The 25,209-nt window shown below is 37.6% G+C and overlaps 1 protein-coding gene across 2 annotated transcripts in view; it reads left to right on the top strand.

Annotated features, from left to right (window-relative positions):
- The window catches only part of nrg1 (neuregulin 1), a 50,639-nt gene extending 25,694 nt beyond the window's left edge, over positions 1 to 24,945 (top strand). The window contains exons 5-9 of one of the 2 annotated variants that reach the window (XM_059357596.1): positions 5,588 to 5,611; positions 9,181 to 9,283; positions 12,335 to 12,488; positions 12,587 to 12,708; positions 22,943 to 24,945. In XM_059357596.1, the coding sequence (XP_059213579.1) occupies positions 5,588 to 5,611; positions 9,181 to 9,283; positions 12,335 to 12,488; positions 12,587 to 12,708; positions 22,943 to 23,564 (1,025 nt within the window). In that variant the 3' untranslated portion in view covers positions 23,565 to 24,945. The remainder of the gene's footprint in view (positions 1 to 5,587; positions 5,612 to 9,180; positions 9,284 to 12,334; positions 12,489 to 12,586; positions 12,709 to 22,942) is intronic. The other variant, XM_059357597.1, reaches the window with a different exon arrangement.
- Positions 24,946 to 25,209: the final 264 nt, after the last annotated feature.

Here is a 25,209-nt window from a genome sequence, read left to right as displayed (position 1 = left end):
GCTAGTTTGGCGGTATAAGTTACCATGGTTACTGAGCGGGGAGTCACATGAGCCACTTTGATGGAACGCATCTCTCACTTAAATTAGCAAGATTTATCAAAATAAGCCAGGCTTTTCCTTAACCCACGTTGATGGAACTGAGCACACATGCACAAGCCACCAGCAACGCCTCGGCTCCTCCCACAAATGAATACACAGATGACATGCAAATGACTATAAATTTGCCAGCTTGCCTGCTGCTTATTGAAAAAAAACACTGCGAGCAAGGTGGATGTGGTGCTCTCTGGAAAAATGTGCTTTTTGTTGCCTCAGCTCTGGGATCAGCAACAAGGTGTCACAGAGACCTGCATCATGGCAAAAGTGTCCTTAACCCTTAATAGGGCACTCATTGAAATACTTGCAAATTCCACATTTCACCCCTAGAGAATATTTGAGGATATTACATACTGCCAGAATGTGTAAAAAAACATACAGACCCAGGGGAGGGGGGTAATATTTTGAGAAAAAAGTTTACGAGATTAGAGTGGCAAATCTAGGAGAAAAAAATGTAGATGTAGAAAAAAGTTGTTTTTTCCCCACTTTTTTCTCGTAAATCTGCAACTTTTTTCGCGCAGATTTGCCACTTTAAATCTCTTAAATCTGCAACTTTTTTTCTTGTAGATTTGCCGAGATTTGCAGAGGGAACTTCGGTATATTGGCTATGCATGTAAAAATAGTGGAAATAGCAAAAATATATAGACTTAAGAAAATATACAATCTTAAAAAAATAAACAGCCTTAAAAATATACAGACTTCAACATACTATTATTGCACAAGTAAGCAGTACGCAGGTGAAATATAAACTATATTAATAGATGATAAGAAATCTTCTATCCCCTCATATTTAGAACTGGTTAATGAGGTAAAAAAAAAAACCAGCACATCCTCACGGCAATTACCCTCGGGAAAAGCAGCGTATGCAATATTTTTGTGCGTACGCAGCGTATATACATCAGCTGAACAAACCGCGGCTTAATTGAAAAGTCCTTTCTCTCCGGGGATCAATAAAGTATTTCTGATTCTAATTATTATGCAGTGCAATGTAAAGCTAGTGAAACTAATTTTTCACAGATAACCTGCCTTAATCACTGTTAAAGTCACGATTACTGACTGTTTCCCCTTTGGTTTAACATGGAGATATTAACGCTGCAGGTGCACAGTGATCCGCAAAGTGTGGCTTATAAACTGATGCGTAAAGATGATTTTGGCACGCATTACGCAAAAGTTGCTCTGTTGGCGCTTGCGAAAATAGTCAGCGGTACAGTCTAGAGGGAGTGTGTATTTAGGGGCACTTCTGGTGGTCTCTGTGACACCTTGTTGCTGATCCCAGAGCTGAGGCTCCAAAAAGCACATTTTCCTGCCTTCACCTCGGAGATCACCACGTCCACCTTCCGTTCAATGGCAGAAGTTGATTTGGCAATGTTTTTTAGATAATCAGCAAGCATGCCGGCAATTTATAGTCATTTGCATGTCATCTGTGTATTGATCTGTGGAAGGAGCCGGGGCGTGGTTGCATGTGTGTTCAGTTCCACGCTGACTGGGATGTAACAAGGAAAGGTGCACAGAACCTGGAGTAAGCACAGTTGATACATGTGGAGGTTAGTTTGCTTACGTACTTTTCTTGTTTTGGGAGTACGCCATTTCTCTACGCACTCTTTGGTAAATGAGGCCCCAGATTACTATTATTAATATGCATAAACGTGTACAGTGTTCATATGCATACATACATAAAGAAGGATAAAATTAGGGCATCAGGCCATCCTGGACAGGAGGACACTGGTGTAGGAAAGGATAAATAGGAAGGAAGGGGTGAAAGGTAAAAAGAAGGAACAGAACATGGAGTAAGATATATATATATAGAAAGAGAGAGAGAGAGAGAGAGAGAGAGAGAGAGAGAGAGAGAGAGAGCCCTTTGCATGTGTTGGTTAAGATGCATGGTCCTCATAGCATGCTAAATGTAAAGTGTTGACTGTTGAGTGTTTCCCTTCCCTTTATGACTATTTGGCATGGCAGTCTAGATATGCAAGCACACTAATGGAAGTGCATGCACCAAGCCACGTAATTCCAGTAGTCATGCTTTAAAGTCAAATACATAACGTATGATTTGGTATTAAGATGATTTTAAGTATTTTCAGTGAAGCATATGTTTAAGGACATATTGGCCCTCATTTATCAAACAAGTGTACGACAGAAAGTGAGCGTAAAGTGGGCGTACGATCATTTCTACGCGAGGCTCGGCATTTATCAATTTGGACGTGAGCGGAGGGTACGATCTCATCTCAGTCTGCTATCAGCTCGTGTTGCAGGTTTGAGTCAGCGTGAAGTCCACACGTCGGACAGTCTGAGAATTGTTCTTAGACTGTAGTATTGATGCCTGGAGCTGATAAAAATCTGTGGTGTTTTGTTTTTTATTGGTGACAAAGCAAAACATGTTTAGACTACATCATTATTATCACTAAAACATCATTAAAGAGAAATACATCCTGCGACCATGAAATTCTTTAACCAGAATACTAGCCGAGGATATTAAATGTTGTTGTCTTCTGTTGTTTACCGTTGTTATCATTATTATTATTATTATTATTATTATTATTATTATTATTATTATTATTATTATTATTATTATTATTATTATCCTGCTGGACACCGGAGCGTCAGCGTCTCTCTTCTGACCCAATAGAAACATTTCCAATCAGCCACACCCTCCTTTGACTGGGACATCATTCTTAGTAAATGTAAAGAGGTGAATAATATCTCTCCATCATAATCATAACAATAATTGGATATTTTATAGATTATTAGGCTTTATATATCACAATGTATAAATGAAATATTCCAACCTCACCAGGAGTTGAATGGTCCACTGCTACTCTGCTGACAGCACCACTGATTTCCTTCCTTTTCACTTTTTATGCTGCCAAACAAAACCAGTTTGTTGTGTTGCAGCTGTTGGACGTCAGCGTTTCACTTTCTGACTCTGAGAAATTCCTCTTCTTTTAGAATTAAAACTTACTTTAAAACATTGTTTACCTCCTTCAACCAAAAAGCTGTGAAAACTTTTAAGTCTGTGCTCCAAATGTAAAATATTCACTGAACTTGTTTGAGTTTAAGCACTTTTATTTCATAAACCTCTGTCGCTGCGTATTTCTGTAAAATGTCTATTTCGCTCCTGTTGTTAAATGTGACGGTGCACTTTGCTAATGAAGCTGACTTTTAAAAAAAAGAAAAGGGAAAAAAATCCTCTTTTTGGCCATATTGCGTCCTTTGGTGTCGTAAACTCTCAGTGCGAGCCATCTGAATCAGGTATAGTTTCAAGTCGCCACATTTATCAACAGCCGATCATTCTTACACTGTGATTGGCGAGATACGATCGTTTGATAAATCACACGTGAACCCTGATGTAAGACGAAATATACACTCTGATCTGCGCTCGTTTCTACGCTCCTTTGATAAATGAAGGCCAGCATGGCAGTATTTGAGGTACAGGAAACTCAAAATTGAGAATTTGTAATAAACATTGTGTTGAAATGCTAAACGAGATGTCATCAATTTCTGTTCATTTCATGTTATTTTGTACTTAGATTTTCTCATCTTAATTTCCTGGTTCACATGCTGGGATTTAAACCAGTTTGCAGTGTTTATTAAACACACAAAAAGGTCCAGGATGTGTCCTTTGATATGTGTTTGACATGTCATTAGTGAGAGAACTGAGAGAGTACACTGTAAAACCCAACTTGTTGTTTCAACTTAAAAAAGTTGAGTGTCCATGCAATGGAGTTAACTCAAATTAATCTTGTTATTTGACTCAATATTTTAGGTGAAAAAGGACTTTTTGCACAGATCTTTGTTGTATCATAAAGGAAACATTGGTTATAAAGACAAACAAGCAACATTGGGTTTTACAGTGTAGTTATGCTTTCCCTTTGTGAAGTGAGGGGTAGACATTTGGTCTGACTGAGTTTCACTGATATGAAAAATGAAATGGAAACAATCTATTTGTTGCCCACACATTGAGCAGTTACTGTGGTAGCTTCCATTCGACTTGTACAATCACATGAAACAGCTTGTTAGCCTATCTAAATTATTTTTCTCCCTGCCCGAAGGCTTGTGAAAGTTAGTGTGAGGAGGTAGGGCTGCACAATTGATCACATTTCAATCATGATCACAATTTTGGCTGCCACCATTAAATTAACCTGATCGTCGGTAATATTTCCATTTTAAAATGCGGCTCTCCTGCATATCTAATCAAGTACTTTCTACACCAGTAGTCCACCAACAACCAGGGGGCGAACGCATAGTTAAGGTTTCATGAAGCTGCCTAAATAAATAACCAGCGAGCGCTAAGCAGGATGTGACGTAGTACTCGACGCCACAACAACACGCCACATTTGTAAAAGCCGGCGAAGCAGTGTTGCCAACTTAGCAACTTTGTTGCTATATTTAGCAACTTTTCAGATGCCCTTAGCGACAAATCCAGCAACTTTTTCTGCTGTTATTGGAGACTTTTTGAGACTTGTTCTTAGAACGAGTCGAAGTGGCACAGTCCTCCTGCAGCAGTCTCTCCCAGCTGCAGAGCCAGAGGGGATGTTAACCCCTTAGCGTCCAGTCTGCAAATTGCTAATAGGCTAACAGTTAGCTCTGTAGCAGTACAGTGTGTATGTGCTGCTGCTGCAGGAGGTGTTCACTTAGTGATCTCTGTTTGTTTACAACAAGCAGCAGACACTCTGTACACACACTAAAAACTGTTCCTATTGTTTGTTTAAAAGTAGTGCAATAAAAATACAGATGTTTTCCCTAACATGATGAATAATCGTGATTAATAATCGTGATTACAATATTGATCAAAATAAACGTGACTATCATTTTGGCCATAATTGTGCAGCCCTATGAGGAGGTCAGGGTAGTGGATGGCTGTGCACTTCTGACTTTCATGCAGGAGACCTGCAATACACATTCGCTACTGTAGAGAGCATGAATTAAAAAAAAAAAGGCTGGCATTGGATATGAAGAAAAGTAGTAGTTCTTGACATTGTTGATGTATGGTATGTGATGCTTTAGTTTGTGTCATTGATCAGGTTGCCTGCAGTCTGCTGCTGATATAGGCTTTAGCACAAACAAACTTTCTTGTTGTGTTAAACTGAAATATTTTTAATGCAGGTTGCCAAAATCTCACCTGGCTCAAACTTACAGTTTATTGCTGTGTGATTCACGTGTTGCCTTTACAATATGTGCCATGTTTGTGTATTGCAATAGCAACCTACACCAAATAGCTGTATCATTCCCTACCTTCCCGGTGCTTAATCACAATAAACCCTGGTGATTTTTCGGTGTTATTTGTTTCCTGTACCTTTTGGAAAAAATTTGATACAAGTTCAGATATAAAGTCTGCAGTGTATAATGTATGATTAATGCCTGTGTTAACCCTTAATACTTAAAGCTAAATCTGACTACATCTCTTTATATTAAACACACATGTGAGAACTTAAATATTATCATCTCATCTGAAAAATCAAATGTTCTTTTTCTTGTCACCTTTCTGCACTGACAGAACATCTTGGGATTGAATTTATGGGTATGGATTGTTCCTTCCTCTTAGTTTGCAGATGTAAGACTGTGAGCTAAAACTCTCTACTGAAGCTAGTTTTCTCTTGCCAGATGAAGGGATCATACAGCCTTTACCTTCAGCACAAATAAGATTTCACATTGTACACATATTGCAATCAAAAATAGCACCAGCACATCAACATTATTTATGACACTGTGATGAATCTGCAAGCTATCATTTTGATGCCAAATGTCATATGTGCCTTTTTGATTCAGGAAAACAGTCCAAACACTGCTCATGTATTTGAGTACACCATGAAAGCCAAAGAGGCTGTACCTTTCTGAAGCTGTATGTTCACTCCCCTTCAGCTCTCCCTTCCTGCATTTTCTGTTTCAACCAGTGCTCAGCATGAGACACAGAGCAGCATCACTGTCCTCCTAACTCCACCCATCTCCTTCCATCTGCCTTCCTGTTTCCACCTCCATCAGATGTATGTTTCCAACTGTTCCTTATATCCCCTGTTCCTTTTAGCAGCTCTGTAGTTTCTGCCTCCTCTCATCACATTGAGGGCAGGGTCAGGGTAGCATTAAGCTGCCCAAAAGAAAGCAAATAAAAAGTAGCCTTTTAGCCAAATCTGGCACATTTATATCACATGGATATGAAATAATGCCAATATTTTGTTTCTTTTTCAATGACAAAATTCAATTAAAATGGAATGTAATAAATTCATTAACCATACCAGCAGTAGGAGTAGGGAAGTATTGCATGGAGCCCACTGGATCCTTTCAGGTTCTCCGTCATGGCTGATAAGACTAAAGAACCCACACGTTAATTAAACCGTTTTATGCACAGGACTAAATTTAAGCAGTGAGAAAAAGACCCTCTCTCTAGCTGCTTCATGACATTACGCTATAAAAATGAGTTTAATATTTAATTGCATTTTAGTAAATGTCATGCCACTATGGAAAAAAAAAATATGCCACATTCTCCAACTATGTTGGTGTAGTTAGACTTCTGTATTGCTTGTACAATTTGCTTCATTTTGACTGAAGAGTATTAATATAGGGACAACTGACCAACAGAATGCAATTAGCTTCTGTTCCTTTGTTAAGAATCAAAAAGTATTTCAGAATTTCGTAAATGTAGTTAAAATAGGGCCGGGACTTTAACGCTAATAACGTTAATTAAGATTAATTAATTACACAAAAATTGTACACATTTTAATCGCACTTATGGATGTGGATGGGACATTTTGTTACAAAAAAACAACGGATGGAAGCGTCGATAAGAGCATGGTTGTGTTGCTATGCAACAAGGAATTCACATATCACCGCAGCACATCCAGCCTCAAGTATCACCTCAATGCAAAACATATAGCAGCTAGCGGCTAGTGTGGTAGCTAGCGTGGACGTTAGCCCGACTCCGAGTACAAGGACCCATACCCAACCCACACTCTTATATTTTTAAACATGCTATTGCTACACTTAATGGCAAAAATTGCACTGGTCTGTTGGACTTGAACGAAAAGAAACAATATTTTTGTTGCTTAAGCTTATGTATTCAGTCATTATTCAATGGTATACTAAAAATCCATGTGAAAAAAAATTACTTCTCACTGTTCTCAGGTCAAATATTTATATGCGATTAAAATGCGATTCATTTTGATGAATTAATTACAAAGCCTCTAATTAATTAGATTTTTTTTTAATCGAGTCCCGGCCCTAAGTTAAAATAAATACATTTTGTACTGAAGCTCCTTAATTGCTGAAATATAATAAAGAAAAAGACAAATATAGCCCTGAAATATACAGCTATGGGTTTCAAGCTTAGTGCTCCACAGAAATCATTGATGAACACTGGAAGAATATTCTAGAAAGAAAAGAAAATGTAAGTAGGCCAATGGGTGGATACCAGAACATGTGAGCATAGTGGGGGATGTGATTGTCTGCTTCCTGCTCAGGGACCTGTTGGTTCCCTGCACTCCCCTGCTCAAAGCTGCTCCGGCTCTGTGCTCAACTCACAGCGCAAAATTTACTGTCATCCATTTTGTATGGGAAGTGTCTAATTCACTGAGAAACCTCAGTATGTACCTCACTACCTCAGTAACATGGACCAAGGTGGCCATTAAGTTATATGATTTGGTTGCATACAGATTTCACTTCACCCAGCACCCACAGCTCATTCCAACATTTGGAAACCATTTGGAAACAAATTTTGACAGAAAATATTGTGAGTGCACATCACACAGATGTGCTGTGTCGGGCCTGAACATGCTACTGGTGCGGGATGGAGTGGGGGATAAGTTCATCTTTTTGAAAAATCTGCTCCACGCTTCATCCAAAATTTTCCAACTTGCGCTCCCTGCTCACTCACGCTCTGCTCCACTTCACTCACATGCTCTGATAAGAGCTTACATGAGGGAGATCATGTAAGCTCTATACTATACTATTATACTGCTTTGAAATTAGTATAAATGTGTTTAGGCAAGCATATCTGGAGTATTAGAGTAAGGTGACACACTTAAGTTTACTCACTGTTCACTGTAAAAAAATTTTTTTGTTGTTTTTACGGTAAAAAAACGGCAGCTGTGGTTGCCAGAAATTTACCGTACTACATATTGGTAGAATTTTTTTAATATTACAGTAAAAAGATATTGGCACTGTTGATTTCACGTTTAAGATTGACATTTTATTCCATTTTTTACTGTATGATTAAAAAGTTTTTCCATCAAAAGGAATGCTGTTTTGCCATATAATTGACAAGAAAATACTTTATAAATGCTGCATAAATTACAGATTTTACCATTAAATATTACAGTATATTTCTGTTAGAGATATGGTGTTTAGTACATTTAACAGTTAGAAAAAAATATTTTTTACAAAAAATAAATGCAAAAATTACAGTGATGGCTTGTATATATATTACATCATATTTTTGTTACAGTGGAGTAATGTATTTTTTTTTTTAAATACTGTAAAAAATACTGTTTTGGCTGATTTATACATTTACAGTGTTTCATTGTTACTGAAACTGAATTAACCCATTTATCATTTTACGGTCTTTCACTGTCATGGTTAGCAGTTTTTCACCGTAAAATCTACAGACATTTTTTTACAGTGTTGTTCCTTTAAAAGAACACACCACAGGCTGAGTCCATCCCTGAAAAGATGATGTTCAAGGTTTAAGGATCAATAAAAAAAAAACAGGAAGCATGGTTGATGAATGGCACTTTAGAATAATTTCTTTCTGATTTCCCCATAGCTTGAAACAGGATGTTTGAAGCCTATACTGCTATCAATACAAAACAGTTGATTCATTTTTGACCATGCTTTTTGAACTGCCTCTCACTGGATCCCCCCAACTTTGTGGCAGTGCTCTATTTATTCACTTACCACTTTAGCCATTCAAGGAAATGCTTTGTTCAATCAGAAGATGCATCCGAACTGTTGGTTGCTGTAAATTTGAAATCTCCTTACTGAGCCTTTTCTCATTGTTTGGGTTTTTGGCTGCAATGGTCTGAATGTATGTATGTGTATGTGTCTGTCTGTGTGTGTTGTACACTTGAAGTGTTAAGATTGGACTGTCCTCTTTTTCAGAAGCTGAGGAGCTGTATCAGAAACGCATTTTAACAATATCAGGAATCTGCATTGCACTCCTAGTCGTTGGAATCATGTGTGTGGTTGCCTACTGCAAAACAAAGTAATTCATGTCACATTTTTATGTTTCATTTATGACTTAAAGGTACACTCCCTGATTTTATTATGGCCACAATAGTTACCCCAAGTCCCCAAATCCTCAACTGTTAACTTTATTGTGTTTGAAAATATAAAAATATAGGTATTTCAAGTAATTTCTTTTTATGCTAGGCATTTTTAATTGTAACTGATTAAAGAATAAGAACATCAACTTATAGAGCTCTGCAAGATGTATCATGTTCATGTCGATATTTCATATGATATTGTTTTTGGTTATATAAGAATGTCACCAAGATTTTAGTCAACCTGATGCCAAAAAACAGTAGACTTTCCCTACCATTTTAAAACTTTCAGACGATTGAAAGGGTATTATCACTGGTTATCATGACCATCAGTATGGGCGATGAGGGACCTGCTTCACCGTCTAGTAGTTTTGAATGTGCTGATAACAACCTACTCAACCTACTAGAAGGTGGAGCAGTAACCCTTCTTATTCATACTTATGGAAATGATAACACCCATTCAATTGTTTTCACCACTGGTGTGATCCAGGCAGCTCCTCCACACACACATTTAAAAGTTCATTGCTCTTTGAAAGGGTGTATATCTGGGACAATATATCATTTAACAAGACGTGCACTGCAAAAAAAAACAACTTGTATTTTTTGGCCTAAAACAGTGATTTAAGTTGGTAAAACTTGGAAATATAAATGATTGACATTTAGGGCAATAATGTAAGTTAGCACAACAAAGGAAGCCAGTTGTATGCTCAAAAACAAGTTGGTGAGTTGTTGTTACTTATATCTTTAAATTGGGGTTCAAAATAAGGGACAATAGTTCTGCTAACTCTTATTTCTTTGTTGTGAAATTCGGTCTTCGTTAGCTAGCGGCTAACTGATGCAAGCGGCTAATTGATACTAGCAGTGCTGCTTGTTACAGCTACAAGAGTAGCCATTAGCGTATCAATGCTAACTCAAAATTGTGGTCGCAACATTAGCTGACATTTCATAGCGCCGTTACAATCGTGCCAATTCAGCACATTGCAGAAGTAAGGATAAAAAGTTATTATAATTTATAATGTAAAATTATAAGTTAGTACAACTTACAGTTGACTTGACAAAAATCTGAATTCAGAGTTGAGCAAACCCAACCCAAGTTCACCCAACATTTCTTTTTTTGCAGTGTGGCAGGCCTGCTAATAAGTGTGAGGATGAGATTTAAAATACTTAGCAAAGTTTGCTGACTGAGGGAGACTGTTCCAAAACCTCAGGGTCAGGACACCGAAAGCTTAGTCACTTCAAATATTGAACTCTGAGCCTAAAACAACCATGCACTGCAAAAAAGGTGTGTTTAAAAACAAGATAAAAACACTAAATCTGAGGGAAATGATCTTGCTGTATGGACAGATAATTTCACTTGACAAGATTTCTTAAATTAAGATTATTAAATCTAGAAATAAGCATGTTGAACGAATAAAATAAGAAATTAACTCTTAAAACAGGATAAATTAAAGTTGCAAGCAGCGATGAACTGGCCCAAGCAGAGTGCACTGACAATTATTTGCTTCTTACCAAGATAAAAAGAGATTAGAGAGATAGATTTAATAATCTTAATTTAAGAAATATTGTCAAGTGAAATTATCTGTCCATGCAGCAAGATCATTTCCCTCAGATTTAGTGTTTTTATCTTCTTTTTAGACACACCTTTTTTGCAGTGTGCGCATCTTGTTCTGGTCAACTGAGAAGCTCAACATCCAGTGAAGCCAGAACTAGGGTAGTCTGATCACCAGACGTAATCTGTTGGTATAAGCCAATAGGTTGCATCTCTTACTGGCACTGTCACTCCCCTCCCCTGCTTTCCTTGCTCAGCAAGGTCCAAGACAATTGTGATTGGAGGGTTTTTCTGCATAGCAGAACTATAATGGGTGCAGCCACACCATTCTTGAGCACAGATATGTATGTAATATGCCTGTAGAGCCTTAATGGGAGGGAAAGTCTTGTGCAAGGCATAATCAATCAAACTTTATTTATATATTGCTTTTCATACATAGAAATGTAACACAAAGTGGTTTACAAAAAATAAGGATAAAGACAGACAATAAAAATGACAAACCCACCCCTCCCATCCCCACATACACATCTGCACATAGACACGTACACACACTAACACACACTCAGACTCACACACAGCACATAGTAATTGACAGTGTAGAGACACTGTTTCTTTAGCCAGTGCAGATGTGAACATCTGTATCGATCCAGACATATAAACATGTTTTCCAGCAATAATGCAAACACTGCTGACGTGGAGAAATTAACTCAAAGGAACTGAAGTTACAGAGTTTATCAAATCAATCTATCCCCAACAATATATACGACAAGATTAAAAATATAGGAAACCAAATACAAGTCAACAAATTGAAATAAAATAAAAATTCTAAATATTATAAATTCCATATAAAAATGTCCTTTTTTTCAGGTGTTTAATTCTGAACTAATTATTATTGTGCTGGAGTTTCCTGGCTTAAACATTAATACAACATTCTACAATACTGACAATTCAATTACAAAAATTACCCAGACATTTTTGGAAGTCAATTTTGAGTTAGTAGCAAGGTGGCCTGATCAAACATTTCAAAGGTTTGATTGGGGGGACAGACACGTAGCTGCAGAAGACTGTGAGACATTCAGGTATTGACCTCATTCAGATTATAAGTTACCAATGTAAGAAACCAGTTTTGAACCGTTCCAGGGTTTCACATACATACAGAAAGCAAGACATCATCCACATCAAAATAATCAAAGATACAACCAAACCAAATGAGACCTTTGAGGATTTTGTGGTGCTAATGGACACAATAAAAATAGGTGGAGTGCATTTTATGCTGACCTTAATATATAAAAGTATCAATTGTCATTACTACAATCAAATAATAACATTAGATGAAATTGGGGTAAATGGATCTTGTTTAGCTACATTTTTAATTCCCCCTTAGACATGTTGTCCAGTTGTTATCGGGGCTGCTTCACATTCTACTTTGTTTTTTCACATACAGGAAGCAGAGAAGGAAGCTCCATGACCGTCTGAGGCAGAGCCTGAGGAATAAGAGGAAAAAGAATTCCAATACTGGTACTGGTCCCAACATGGCAAGCTCAGGCAGAGGACATCAGATCTCTAACTTGCCTCTTCAAGATTTGCAGCCTATCAATGTAAGCCGTTACTTGTTAGTATGAAATACAAGGCATCAACACCTGTTAAATCTGTACAAATGTAAATTGTCTTCTGTTTTCTGCTCTTCCTTTAATAGCAATGTAATGGGACAGCTGTGCAGCATTGTGCAGAGACAGAGACAGAAACAAACTTCTCCACAAGCCAAAATGCTTCATCTACCCATGAACCCACCACATTCACCCAGCTCTCTAGCCAAAGGTAAGGAAAAACTTCAAATATATTTTATCAATTTGGTAAATCTAGTTTGGTTTTAATCATTCAAAACAGGGGGGTCATCTAGCTCAGCAATACACAGTTCCCAAGCCACTTTTATGTAATACTGTATCCTCCGACAAACAGAAACTCAAATTACATTTTCCAAAGGGGATATCCTGAAATTCAAGAAATTCTGCTGACACTTTGATACTGAGGTCTTTGGACGGACTAACACCTGCTCCGTGTGCCTTTAAGAAATTGGATCTGTCACTCTCTTGAGAGGACCAATGGAGATCAAATTCATGCCAATCCACAGCTTCTCTTCAAGAAACTGATCATAGTGGCACAGAAATGCAAAGAAGTCAAGTTAGCTCTGAATTACAAACAGCTTACCCAAGCCCTATCTGAATTCTCTCTCCTGTTTCAAGAAGCAAACAAGCCAACACTTACTGCCGCTGGGATCTTATTGGCTTATTATAGTCCATGTCAACACCTTTCTATAACAGTAGGTCTCATGTCTGTAACCCTTTTTGTCTCTTAGTTATAATCATTTAAATATGCCCCAGGGTTAGGGTTAGGAAAGGTCTTGGCCTGGAGAGTAACATATATCAATTTCAAGGTTCTATAATATTCTTGCTTTGAGATATTGACCTTTGAACCTTAACCCTGGGGCATATTTAAATGATTATAACTAAGAGACAAAAAGGGTTACAGACATGAGACCTACTGTTATAGAAAGGTGTTGACATGGACTATAATGTGAGCATAGTCACTAAGGGGTGGGAGTGGGGGGGCTTTAGGATATGCTGAAAAAATAACAAATCCCCCATTGAACAAGACAATATTTAAATTTTGATGCCAAAAATGTGATTGACATCCCCTCAAACCCCTGGAAAGCCACTAATTAAGTATTTCCAACTTCCAATTTTAGGGGAAAACCTGTTTTATTAAAAAAACTACAACTCCCTAGACCTCTCGTTTTGTAGTTCTTCCGTATTAGGGTTGTGAAAACCTATTTCTACCCAATATATCGAATATCACACACTGTCTAATAAATAATTATACTGTATGTATATTATCTATGCTAAAAAAAGACAACAATGTTTGTTTAATGAAGATATTATAACTAAAACAGGAGAGCAGAGTCCGGGCCATTTACAGTGAAGCGCGATTCAATGAGATCTCATTGAATCGCGCTTCACTGTAAATGGCCCGGACTCTGCTCTCGCACAGCACATCCGGGAGGATCGGACCACATCCGGTATGATCGCGGTAGATTACAAAATAAAACAGATTTCAAAATAAAACACAGCGGATCGTCTTTTTTTGGCGAGATCTTCGCCACAAAGTGATTATGTACATTCACTGAGTGAATATTAAGAAAATAAAACATATATTTCTCGCTAGAAATGTAATCAAAATCCATTTTTATGCAGAAACAAAGTCAAAATATTTATTTTTTTTCACTAAAAATGAGAGAAATGTCCGCCAGCGGAGTGCCGTAAAACAAACGAAAAAAAGTTTATTTCTCAGAATCGAAGGAGAAAAAAATGATACTGAGAGCCACAACATGAAGCTATTTTATTGTTGAATTATCAGTGAGACTTTGATGTGTTTGTGTTGAGAAATGTTGACGATGTCATTGAAAGAAATCCTTAAAATATGGAGAAAAATACTTCCGTGCACAGGGTCCTCGGTTCTCCAATCAGATTGTCGCTCGCAGCGTCATGGAGGGCCGTGGTCGGGATATTATTGGAGTGAATAGAGGGCTGTAGCCTCTGCTCTAAGCGTTTCTCAGCGCCGCGAGCGGGTTTATATTGGAGTCAATTGCGAACCCAGAGCGCTTCACACAGACGTGGAAGGATACCCTTTGCGTCAGTATGATACGTCTAGGGGTGTGACAAATCGTCGGTATATTACGCTTTGGGAATGAGAACGGGTTGGTTTGACACATAGCCATGGTCCAGTAGATCTACTCTTACAGCTTTATGCCAACAGTATACAGAGTATGTAAGGAAGAAGTATGGTAAGGCTGCAGGTGTTGCAGACAGATTGGTGCCACTGTGACATTTAGAGCCAACATGAACATCACAATGCAGAAGGAACAGTTCCTGGCTAACAGGCAGAACAAGCCGCAATTTGTCTCCATGTTGAGTAAAGGGCTACAGAAAACAAACTGTAAGACATAGCACTTACCTGGAGATGCAGACCTGCTGATGGTTCAGAAAGATGGGCAGTATGCTTAACACCACCAAGAGTACTGTGGTAAAGGGGGGGGACTCCCATGACTTGTTCTTATGTGGAACATCAAGCTACAAAATAACTGCTTCAACTTGACATAATGTCATCATAACTTGTACATGCTGTTCCATGATGCAACACTACATCCCGTCTCCACAGCATTGGGAAGCAAATGAAAGAGAGTGACATATTCCAAGAGCAGGCTGAGGTGTTGTATGCACATTCAGCTTCAGATGATGTGGTAAAGCAGGAAAAAAGGTGTTGTATGCACATTCAGCTTCAGATGATGTGGTAAAGCAGGAAAAAAAGTGATGGTAATTCTGTGCAATGGAAAATCAGCTGACACAATGTTCTCCCTCCGATCTAATTGGCTTTGTGAGAAGGCGGCATTTAGCTCAACTTGCAGTACATTCAGCCACAGGTCTAACCACCAACATCAAGTATCACAGCCTGCATGTGTTCTGAATGGAGATGATCTACAGATGGACCTTGTCTTAGGCATGGCAGTGTGACCTTGTCTTACAGAGAAGGCATGGCAGTGTGATGAAGTGTTTGTGCCATTTCAGACAACCCTACCCCCTACTCCTCCCTGCAAGCATCCCTGTGAGACTGCAGCACCTCAGATGCACATGCAAAAAGACCTGTGCTTACAAGGGCTGTTTCCACTACCGGGCAATACCCGGAATGAGGCGGGTCTCACTCGAGCAGTCCGGAGCTGGCTTTTGTTGGGACCTTTTTAGTCCCTGTTGAAGAGCAGGGTCTTCTTTCTCCCCAGAAAACAGCCTGGTTACTGATTGGACAGATCGCTAAGCGGGATGTGACGTAGTACTCTACACGACAACAACACACGCCATTTGTAAAAGCCGGCAAAGTAGTGTTCCTAACTAAGCCACATTGTTGCTAAAGTTTTGTTGCAACTTTTCAGACCTACTTAGCGACTATTTTTCAAGAAAGCATCTGGAGACAAATCCAGCGACTCCTTCTTACTCTTCTTAACGAGCCAGCCTCCCATTAGCGGCAGTTAGCTACAGTTAGCTCTGTAGCAGTACAGTGTGTATGTGCTGCTGCTGCAGGAGGTGTTCACTTAGAGATCTCTGTTTGTTTACAAGCACCGGACTCTCTGTGCATAGTTAGTGATGCCGTTAATTCACAATCACTATGTTTATGGTCAGCGGAGACTCTGCCATGCTGCTTTCAGCTGCTGACAGTGTGCACAGTTAGTGACTGTAAGAGGGTGTGGCCTGAGACTTTCCCGGTGACCACTTTTCCCTCTAGTGGAAACACGGCTATACACTCCAACATGTGAAAACTGCAGGGGATCTAGATGCATTTTCAAAACTTTTTTTTCCCCTTCATTTATATCAAATTCAGGATATAAAATCTGTGAATTTTGTTTTTGTTTCAATTTGTATGCTGTTGACCAGGGCCGGTTATAGCCCATTGGCTGCCCTAGGCGATATTGAGATTTTGCGCCCCCCCCCCCCCTTCTAGAAATAGCTAATGCTAGCGGAGTAACATTATGCAGTGATAGCTAGCTTCTAATGAAACGTCAACCATGAACAGTGAAAGAAAACACAATTTTAATTAAACTTTAGAACTAATGTCTGAGATGAAAATACATACCTCTATACTGTGCTTTCTTCTCCTCCTCCTCTTTTCTTCGTTTTCGCCCCTGTGCACCAGACAGTTTGGTCCTTTTCATTTTGCTAGTTGACCTTCTACGACCGTTAGCGTGATCTAGTTCTAGTGTTTTGTGACTTGCAACTGCATCGTCATGACGAGTGACGACACCCATGCACGTATCATATTTTATATAATATAATATTACATTTTCATTCGAAATATGGGTTGGGGCATGTTCATTTAATTCAATGAGGGTTTTATTGCCCATGCTTTTTAAAAAATGTTTTGTTAATCAATGTTGTTAAAACAAAGATGTATGCTTAAGGGCGCCACAAGGGGGCGCCCCCTGCCAATTTGGCGCCCTAGGCAGCCGCCTTGGTGGCCTGTAGGAATAACCGGCCCTGCTGTTGACCCCCAATTTTTGGTAAAAATGCCTCAACTATAGGGAGACCAGTTTCACCTTGACCTCCAGATGTGATTAAAGGAGAGCTTAACAGGCATGGTTCAGACTTTGATTAACGAGCTCAGAGAAGAAATTATAACGTAAACTCCATTACATCACCTACAGTGATTTTATTTTCTTCCGCTTTACAGAACAGTTAGTATAACAACATAATAAGGGTTTTACACAAATGTAAACTTGCATACAAAAAAGAAAACAACTGAAAAAGAAAACAAAGCAGACAAACAACAACACATTTAAACAGGATGAATTATGGCTTTAAAGAAAAACAGACATATCAGTCAGATACCCGAGGAAAAGTATGTGTCTACTAGAGAACTGATACGTCCTAAGTATTGTATACTATATTATGTATGTGTTAAAGTATCATACTGAACCCTATCTGCACTTTTATTATATCAAATACATGACTTTCTTCAACCTCTATGTCATCCACAAGATCAATATTTTACAGAAAAATCTGTTGTATACAATCTAAGACAGGTTATCTGCTCCCTGCGGATGTTAAATGCACTGCAGGCAGTCGAGACCCTGCTGCCCTTTCACAGACCTGCAGATTTTTTACACAGAAATCTTTGTTCATTTAGAAAGAGTTAAGCTAAGAACAATTTATACAACTATATATATGTGCAATCTGCTATTTAATGAGAAGTGAGAGAATTCTTAAGGAGAAATTCTGAGCATAATAATATATTGTGTGTATTTGTAGATAGCAAAATATCAGTTTTCAAGATATTCTGAGCATGACAATTCAAAAGACATGCAGCAGTTAATGGAAAAATGATGCTAAAAAGATCAAATATGATACAAATTTGAATTTCATATATGCAAATTTTTCACTTTTCTGTATCTATTTTTGTCAAAAAGATCAAATCAATACTTCAGACTATTTACAAGGCTTAGAATAGAAATTACATATAGTGGGATGTTGAGGAGTCAGAGATGGTCAGGAACCTATATAATATGAAAATCAAAGATATAAAATAACCATGTTTTTATGTTGCATATCATATTCTCAATAAGATTAAATATGCCAAAGACATAACAAGGGCTACAGTGTGCATGCAAAGTAGATGATGATATTACACAGAACACAAGTTGACTGAAGTTGAATTAAGTTCCATTTAAAACAATAAGGTATAACAACATTTATATTTGTCATGAAATATAATGACAAGAGCTATCCTCTCAGTAATGGATGTTAACCAGTGGACGCCTCACCAAGGACACCAACATGTCCAGGAACAGCCTGTGTGAGGACATTGGGCCTCACACCTTGACACAATTTCTTGAATTAAGATTGTTAAATCTAGAAATCAGCACGTTGAACACTTAAAATAAGAAATTAACTCTAAAACACTTTAAAATCTAAAGGGTTTTTTTTAATCTTGGTAATAAACAAATAATTTGCAGTGCACTCTGCTCGGGCCAGTTAATGGCTGCTTGCAGCTTTAATTTAACTTGTTTTAAGAGTTAATTTCTTATTTTAAGCGTACAACATGCTTATTTCTAGATTTAATAGTCTTAATTTAAGAAATCTTGTCAAGTGAAATTATCTGTCCGTGCAGCAAGATCATTTCCCCTTAGATTTAGTGTTTTTATCTTGTTTTTTAGACACACCTTTTTTGCAGTGTACTATTGTTCCCTGTGTTCTTTTCTGTGCCTCCTTTGCACCAAGTCATCCTTAACTACATTATTTAACATTATTATAATCATTATAGTTTGACAGGATGACTAGGCTGTCTCATCCATCGATGAAGACACCATTATCATGTTTACGAGTTTCTGCAGGCTCATTCCTGATCGGCTTAACATGTACTTGCCTTTTCTAAATGGGTTTTAGTTGCTAATTATATAATTTACTGCTGCATTAGTAAATCAGACTTTGAACTCATTCAGACTAAAAGTAAGCTGGAAAGAAATACAGTCAATTTTGACCCAAATATATTGATGTCATGGCCGAGGCCTGTCTGAAACCTGTCTCCAAGTAAAAGACCCTTCCCTGTCTCTGCAGCCGGAGTAATGACTGGAGCAACAGTGTTTTGTCTGACACTGAGTCTATCACGGTTATGTCATTGGTGGAGAATAGCCAGCGTGCCACACAGGGCAGCCGGGGTCGTCTGAATGCAACTGGTGGCAGCAGAGACTTAAGTACACACCCGGCTCCAACAGGGACTTGCCTTTAAGTTTAAGGTAATTAGTTGATACATTTTAACTATGCAGCACAAACAAAAAAACACACGATAACACAATAAAGTGACAACATAATGAAAGACATTCAGATGACACACAAGAAGCAATTTGAAACGAATTATCCTGTTCCACAGAATCTAAAAACAGGTACATGTAAGCTTAATAATTTAATAGTATGCTACCACTGTTTTTTTGCTCACAATATACTGTTATGATGAATACATTAAATAATTGATAAATAAATAGATAAAGTGTTGATTAAAAAAAAGTTCACGCAAATTAGAACTGAATAAATAACTAGACAGAGAGATGTCAAAATTATACTTAACAATAATAGAAGAAGAATTGGGAAGAATTAATATGCTTTTCAGTTAAAACCCATGACTCCAACTCCACTTTCATTTCTGTGTGATGCATCTTGAGAAAGTGTGTGGATTCTGCAAACAAATGTTTTCATGAGCACAGTAAAGAAAATTGCCTTTTCTCATTTCTTGCAGAATGTTTTGCTCCCAGTTAACATTAGTGTCTATGGGAGAGATTTTGGACTTCCTGTCACACTGAAGGGCACAAAGCAAGAAGTTGAAATATGTTTGTTTTTTTAAAATACTTTCATACTTGTCCATAACAAGCACACATTTCCCAAGGTTTAAGCTGGAAATTATGTATGGAGAATCAAAACTATGGAAATGAATTTAGTTTAAAATCTATATCTAAATGTAAGTTTAAAATCTTTTTTTCAAAAACCTGAATACTCCTCTCCACTCTCGCTGTGATGTCAGCCACTCTAGCTCTGAACAGTCTGTGCAATACATACTAATGTAAAAATTTTGGGGGAAAAGCTAACAATAATAAGTCATCAAACCTCCACTTCACTCAAGTCCCCTTTCCTCTGCGCCCCCGCCTTGCACCATAGCCTATCAACATACATCCTTTAAACCAGTGGTTCTCAACCTTTTTTCAGTGATGTACTCCCTGTGAAATATTTTTTCAGCCAAGTATTCCCTAACCAGGGCAAAGCATGTTTGGTTGAAAAAAAAAAAAACACTTACAAACAGAGCACTGTGCCATCAGTGTCTGATTTATAAACATTTGGAACTGATAAACACATACAAAATTCAAAGATTTGAAAAAAAAAAACTATTTCAAACATTCATTCATTCATTATCCTTATCCGCTTATCCACACTCGGGTCGCGGGGGCTGGAGCCTATCCCAGCTGACACTGGGTAGATATTCCATGACTAAATTTATTGCAAATATTTTTCATCACTAAAATGTAGTGATTCAAACTAATATAGTAAAAACAGTGAGCATATAACCATTTAAAACTATAACTGCTACGCTTCAACCACGACTCCATCTTTGAGTTTTCCAGTGATTGACAGGTGATGCCAGGTGGCATATGACAGGTTGGGTCCAATCATCATGGTATGGGGGACACTCTGGGTTTTTAGGAGAATTAAATTGAATAGCCTACTGAATATAAAATTAATTTTATGAACTTATACTTATATTTTCTTAAAATATTTATGAAATAATTATTTTTTAAAGGATATTTGCATGGATGCTACTTTTTAAATGTATATTTTAAAATCTCACATATCTCAGGGGTATGCATACCCCCATTTGAGAACCACTGCTTTAGTCAATGTTTCCATCGCAAAAAGCTTTGACAAATAGGCAGGGCAAATTCTCTATTAGGTATAATGCACAACAACTTTATCCAACTCAGCTGTTCTCTTTCCAACTCCTGCTTCCTGCACACTTTCTCCTTCTGCAGAGGGGCTCATGTCAGCAATATCTGTCCCCACAACCCACCACCAGTACACTTACTCATATTTTGTCCGTGGCATTATCTCATCAACAATTAATGAAACAATAAGCCTTGATCTCTTTAACAGATCAATGTGACGCCTCCTCCCACCCACAAAGGATTTCCCCTTGATTTCAGAGATAAACGCTAGATGTGTGAAAAGTGATTTGTACACTCGAATAGTAGAGTGAACAGGAGCCCTGATTGTCTCTCTGCCTCGGCATCAGTCAGTCAGCGATTCGTACACTGAGGGGCATCAAAGATGCGCAAATAAGAGAAAAACAAACTGTAAGTCAGGGATGGGCAACTGGAGGCCCAGGGGCTGCATACGGCCCGCACCCTCACTTAAAGTGGCCCTCAGTACAACTACATGCATTTGAGCATGAAATCTTAAAAGTGCAGTGTAAAAATGCACAAAATTACTTCTTGCAATTAATGTTGGTCTGCTGTTCTTGCACTGAAAAAAAATAAATCACAGTAAGTGGTTATTTTTTATTTGTTTCAAACCTTTTGTATTGCTATTTATACTGTTTTACATGCATTAGAGCATAAAATATGTTAAGTTACTGCACTGTAAACATATTTAAAATTGCAGTTTCAACATATCTGTCCTATATGTGGCCCTCTGGCAGGCCTCCTCCAGCATTTAAGTTGCCCATCCCTGATGTAAGTCTCGAAGCACCTGCAAAGGCTAAATTGAACCCCTAAACTGCACTACCAAGCAAATTGCATGTCAGTGCTCTGGTTCTATTATCATGTAATTAAAGAGGTAATATGCATACATTTGGTGCAAATATACAGTTTAATCTTAATTGTGTAATCACTTATATCTATGTCGATGAAGTAAGTAAAGTAATCTATGCAACTCTTTTGGGTTGCTCATTATTTTTTAATGTTTCTGACCCCCTGACCTCCAACAGGGTAATTCAGTATCATAGGCAATTTAACTCTATTGCATTAATTAAACATTGCACATAAACATCTTTAAGTTAGTGTGCACTGTAAAAAAAAAAAAAAAAAACTGTTGTTTTTACAGTAAAAAACCAGCAGCTGTGGTTGCCAGAACTTTACCGTAATAAATACGGTGCAACTTTTTGTAATATTATGGTAAAATTATATTAGCACTGTTGATTTCACGTTTAATATTGCCTTTTTATTCCATATTTTACCCTAAAAATTAAAATGCTTCTCCATCAAATGAAACACTGTTCTGCCATATAATTGACCAGAAAATACTTTATAAATGCTGCATGAATTAAAGATTTTACCATTAAATATTACACTATATTTCTGTTAGAGATATGGTGTTTAGTACATTTAACAGTTAGAAAAAAATATTTTTTACAAAAGATAAATGCAAAAATTACAGTGATGGCTTGTATATATATTACATCATATTTTTGTTACAGTGGAGTAATGTATTTTTAAAAAAATAAATGTTTTGGCTGATTTATACATTTACAGTGTTCAAATTGTTACTGAAACTGAATTAATTTTATTAATTTATCATTTTACGGTCTTTTACTGTCATGGTTAGCAGTTTTTCCACCGTAAAATCTACAGTATATTTCTGTTGGAGATATGGTGTTTAGTACATTTAACAGCAAGAAAATGTATTTTTTACAAAAAATAAATGCAAAAATGATGTACATATATATAACAGTATATTTTGCTACAAACACGGTGCCAGTGTATTTTACAGTGGAGTAATGTATTTTTTTTTTAAATGTAAAAAATACTGTTTTGGCTGATATATACATTTACGGTGTTTCATTATGACTGAAACTGAATTAACCCATTTATCATTTTATGGTCTTTTACTGTCATGGTTTAGCAGTTTTTCACCATAGAATCTACAGACATTTTTTACAGTGTGTTTCTTTTGTCATTGTGCTTCTGTTGTAGGTTTGTGCCTGCTATGACAACTGAAACTCCTCTGTCTCCGGTGTCCCGGACTTGTCCGACAACTCCAGGGTCTCCTCCATCAGAGATGTCAGCCCCCCTGTCCAGCCTGGCTATCTCCGTGCCCTCAGTGGCTTTAAGCCCATCTGGTGAGGAGGAGCGGCCTCTGCTGTTGTCAAACACATGTCAGCCACACAAGTCCTTGAGCCGAGATGAACAGAAGAGGACCTCTGCCCACTACAACCATGGCCATGTGGTAGATAGCCTACCACCTAGCCCATTGTTTACTATGGAGAATGGTTACTACCAAATCATAGGAGACCCTGACATCGCAGCTGTCAGCCACATGTTCTCAGCATCACCTGAGAAGATACTAAATACAAACAATAACATCAACAACTGCAGCACCAATGTCACCAGCGGTCATGTCAGTGGTGATAGCATGTTAGTGAGCGAATCAGAGGAGCCTCAGGGGGAACATGCACCCTTCCTTACTACAGATAACACTGCAACCCTGTTGCTCAGGGCTATGGACAGCAGCAGGACTAACCCAGCATCGACAAAGGATGACCTGCAAGACATGTCATCCATTTCCATCACCAAACAACATCCAGTTGCTGTGTAGAGTCAACAGAAATTGCTGAGAATCCTTTACATTTAGGGAAAAAGGGAATAGTCACTATTAAACCTTTATTTTCTATAAATTATTTGCTGTAAAGATTCTGAAGATAAATGAAAAATGAAACTTTTATTTTAGTGATGTAGTAAATAAAGAGTTTTATAAATAAAAAAAAAGGTACAAATGTGTTCATGTCTTATAGGTAAAGTGCCATACACTAGTATGTAGCAACTGTTCACAGTATTTCAGCGCAGATAAAATATCAATGGTGCCTTTCTGTTTAGTATGCTTAAGGGAACTGCAGCATTGCATACTGGGCCATATATTCACCATCTAAATTCCAGTTAACAATCAAAAATTACTTGCTGGCTGCTTTTACCGTCCTGCAGTTGAACGTTTCCACTGACACGGCAGTTTGATATGAAAATCTAAACAAGGTGCATGCTACGTCCCGAATGCTGTGAGGGAATCATGAGCAGTGTGTGTGGTTTCCTCTCCAGCCAATTGACCTGATAATGCATTTCAACACCTGGACTGATGTTTATGAATAAACGATTGACTAGCTCATTACCCACATGTAATGAGAGATGGAGACGATGTTAGAAAAAAGTGGTTTTATTCATCACTGTCTAATCCAGAATGAATGAATATTATGTCTGTTTGATAAAGGTGCAATCACTAAAGTCTGACTCTGTTGTGTTACTGATACTTTCACTTTTTTTGCATAAAATAACCCTGTAGGTTTTTCTTTTTAGTGAACTCTATACTGGGATTTGATACATATTTAAAGTTTACTATTTATATGTTACAGGGGTACTGCAGTGGTGTAGTATTGCACTTACAAAATGTGTAGAAAGTTACAGTACAAGAGCCGGATAAAAAAAAAAAAAATAAAGTCAGTGAAACATCAGAGGCCTAAATATCCTGATTTTATAGTTCAGAGAATGAATCAAGTTCGATGCTGGATCCTTATTTCCCATAACGCTTGAACGTATCTATTTGAAAGTTTTATTTATTGCTATGCTGGCAGGTATCCACATGTTCACAGAGTACAAACAGACTCAGATAAGGTGGTGCCATCAAAGAATATAACTTCTAGCATGGAGACCAGCAACTTCTTCAAAAGAACACTTCAATCACCAGTATGATATTACTGATTGCATATTTAAATGTGAGAATCTCTACGTGTGTGTACTGAAGGGATTATGTCTGAATATATGGCTTATTTTGTCCGTTGTGAGGACATACATGTGTTCCTGAATAATGCATTTTGGGGATCAAGGAGTTACTAAATATACACATAATGGTTAACTTGTTTTGTTTCTTCAATCATATCTTTGGTATGAAAGACATTCATTTTTTTCTCCAAAATCAACTTGTTAAAATTCCCTCCCAAAAAGTGCATACAAGCAGTATGCATTTATTTTTTCGACTTGTACTCACATGTGCATTCTCATTGTTTGTGTGATTTAAAGTTTTTGATAGTATCTGCTAACTAGAACATAGTTTATAATCTGTTTATGAATCTGTCACAGATTGTCACCACTTCTTGACTCTAGAATAAACAGATTTATGAAAAGTTAATAAATAACCATTATTGGGCTCAGTAATCAACCATAGTTTGTTAAATTGTATGTATGTAGAATCAGCA

This window comes from Centropristis striata, chromosome 19 (assembly GCF_030273125.1).
Source record: "Centropristis striata isolate RG_2023a ecotype Rhode Island chromosome 19, C.striata_1.0, whole genome shotgun sequence".
NCBI classification, from domain to species: domain Eukaryota; kingdom Metazoa; phylum Chordata; class Actinopteri; order Perciformes; family Serranidae; genus Centropristis; species Centropristis striata.
Note: the sequence above shows the minus strand (reverse complement) of the source record. Positions and strands in the feature narration are given on the sequence as shown.